Here is a 2,684-nt window from a genome sequence, read left to right as displayed (position 1 = left end):
AGGAAGGAAGGAAGGAAGGAAGGAAGGAAGGAAGGAAGGAAGGAAGGAAGGAAGGAAGGAAGGAAGGAAGGAAGGAAGGAAGGAAGGAAGGAAGGAAGGAAGGAAGGAAGGAAGGAAGGAAGGAAGGAAGGAAGGAAGGAAGGAAGGAAGGAAGGAAGGAAGGAAGGAAGGAAGGAAGGAAGGAAGGAAGGAAGGAAGGAAGGAAGGAAGGAAGGAAGGAAGGAAGGAAGGAAGGAAGGAAGACCCTTACTGCCAGTTACCCTGAGGATGAGTAGATACACATTGTCAGTCATGCAGTAGATGCAGATGGTCTTGGCATTGTATCCCCTGAACCAGTTTCCTCAGTGCAGCTTTGAGCTCCTTGTTCCTCAAGCTGTAGATGAGGGGGTTCAGTGTAGGAGGCACCAGCGAGTACAAAACAGCCAGGACCAGATCCAGAGCTGGGGAGGAGATGGAGGGGGGCTTCAGGTAGGCAAAAAATGAAGTACTGGCAAACAGGAGGACCACAGCCAGGTGCGGGAGGCACATGGAAAAGGCTTTGTGCCGACCCTTCTCAGAGGGGATCCTCAGCACAGCTCTGAAGATCTGCACATAGGACACCACAATGAAAATGAAACACCCAAAGGCTAAACAAAGACTAACCATACTAACTCCACCTTCCCTGAGGTAGGCATCTGAGCAGGAGAGCTTGAGGATCTGGGGGATCTCACAAAAGAACTGCTCCACCTCATTGCCTTGGCAGAGGGGAATGGAAAATGTGTTCCCACTGTGCAGGAGAGCATAGAGAAAAACACTGGCCCAGGCAGCTGCTGCCATTTTGACACAAGCTCTGCTGCCCAGGAGGATCCCATAGTGCAAGGGTTTGCAAATGGCAACGTAGCGGTCGTAGGCCATCACAGTGAGGAGACAATACTCTGCTGAGATAAAGAAGACAAAGAAAAAGACCTGGGTAGCACAACCCAAGTAGGAAATGTCCCTGCTGTCCCAGAGGGAATTGTGCATGGATTTGGGGACAGTGGTGGAGATGCAGCCAAGGTCAAGGAGGGAGAGGTTGAGGAGGAAGAAGTACATGGGGGTGTGGAGGCGGTGGTCGCAGGCTACGGCTGTGATGATGAGGCCGTTGGCCAGGAGGGCAGCCAGGTAGATGGCCAGGAAGAGCAAGAAGTGCAAGAGCTGCAGCTCCCGCCTGTCTGAGAATGGCAGGAGGAGGAACTCGTTGAGGGAGCTGCTGTTGGACATTTCCTCCCCATACATATGGGGATTTCACCAAGGAAAAAAACAGACAGAGACAAGTTAGGAGACACTCTTAAAAGGAAAATAAAGAAAAATAATGAAGTTTTCTTATCTATTTGTCTCATTCCCAGATCTCTGAGGCTCACGCCTTTTCTAACAAGAAAATGTTACTCTAAAAAGAGAGCAGCCCCTGCTGAAAGGAGAGTCTGGTTTCAGAGGGCCCATCTCGGACCTTCTCTCCCTTTCTACATGCACCTGAGGGAGGTCTCCACACTCCCCTTGTAGCAAAAAACGCACAAGACCCTTTTCTGCTGCCCATTTACAGCCTCCCACCATCACTTCCAGGATTTCCATAGGTTCCCCATGGGTCGCTGGGATACCACAGATATGCCATGAGACAACAGAGCCTTTCTGGATGGCAGGTGGCAGCCTGCAGGACACCACGGGGTAACAGCCAAATGACTGTGAGGATTTAAGATGGACTTTCCTTAAGGGACAGTCAACTCATTTCCCTGTATTGCATTTCCTGGAGATCCACAGGACAGAATGGGGCTGTGGAGACCTCACTCCCTTGGAAATCCCTCTTTTCCACTACTTGTAGCTTTGGTGCCTGAACTGCAGCTGGATACTCCCAACCACAGGAAGCAGAGAGCAAGAACAGGAGCAGCATGGACAGGAGAAGGATTAAGGAGCAACATCATGACCCTGTTGCCAAGGGAGGCAAGGAGAGGGACAGAGAGGCATTCTGGAAAACCTTCGCTTTAGCAGCAGGGTATGGCACCTTGCAGAGGGGGACATTGCAGCACTGCCCCTCTCAGCCCTTTGGTGGGGAGGCACCAAAGAGATGCCCCTCTCCTCTGCCACAGCTCTGGCTGCAGAGTTCAGCCCGAGCCCCATGCCCTGCAGTTCCTTCTCCTTCCCTGCCCATCTCTGCTGCCTGGAGCTGTCCCTGCTGGCAGCGCTTTCTCTGTCCCAGTGTCTTGTCCCTGTCACTGCTCAAAGATCCCATGTCACCCTCTGGGTGCTCAGTTCTGCCCTACAGAAACCTCTGGGCAATGTCCAGGGCCAGCTCTGTGGTTGCAGGTTGGAATGGAGCAGCTCACATAAAGTGCTAGGATGCTGCAAAGAAGATGCTGATGCTGCCTTTAGGCTAAAGTGGGGATGAAGCAGCTCACTGACATTTCTCACAGACCTATTAATTTCTCAGAGGGAAGGTTTACGACTCCCAGCTCATTGCCAAAACAGAAAACTTGTTCCTTCATTATCCCTGTGAAAATGAGGAAAGTGAAAGTGCAGAGACCCGAAGGAAAGCTCCTACTCCTTCAAGCAGCTCTTCTCTTGATTTTCCTCTTGAAAGGACCCCTCAGACATGTCCTGCACATGTGCTGGAGCTGTGAGCAGAACCTGACCCCTGCAGCACCTCTCAAAGGCAGAAAGAACCTGCCCTGCCA

The 2,684-nt window shown here is 51.7% G+C and overlaps 1 protein-coding gene across 1 annotated transcript; it reads right to left on the bottom strand.

The window, feature by feature from the left end:
- Positions 1 to 285: 285 nt before the first annotated feature.
- Positions 286 to 1,239, bottom strand: LOC148592395 (olfactory receptor 14A16-like). The gene has a single exon (XM_088535094.1). It carries the CDS (start codon positions 1,237 to 1,239, stop codon positions 286 to 288), a length of 954 nt encoding a protein of 317 aa, XP_088391220.1.
- Between the last annotated feature and the right edge of the window lie 1,445 nt (positions 1,240 to 2,684).

The sequence above is a fragment of the Tinamus guttatus genome, unplaced genomic scaffold (assembly GCF_059628265.1).
Source record: "Tinamus guttatus ecotype Peru unplaced genomic scaffold, ASM5962826v1 Tinamus_guttatus_pri_ptg000614l, whole genome shotgun sequence".
Classification (NCBI taxonomy): Eukaryota; Metazoa; Chordata; class Aves; order Tinamiformes; family Tinamidae; genus Tinamus; species Tinamus guttatus.
This window is presented reverse-complemented; position numbering and strand designations above follow the sequence as displayed.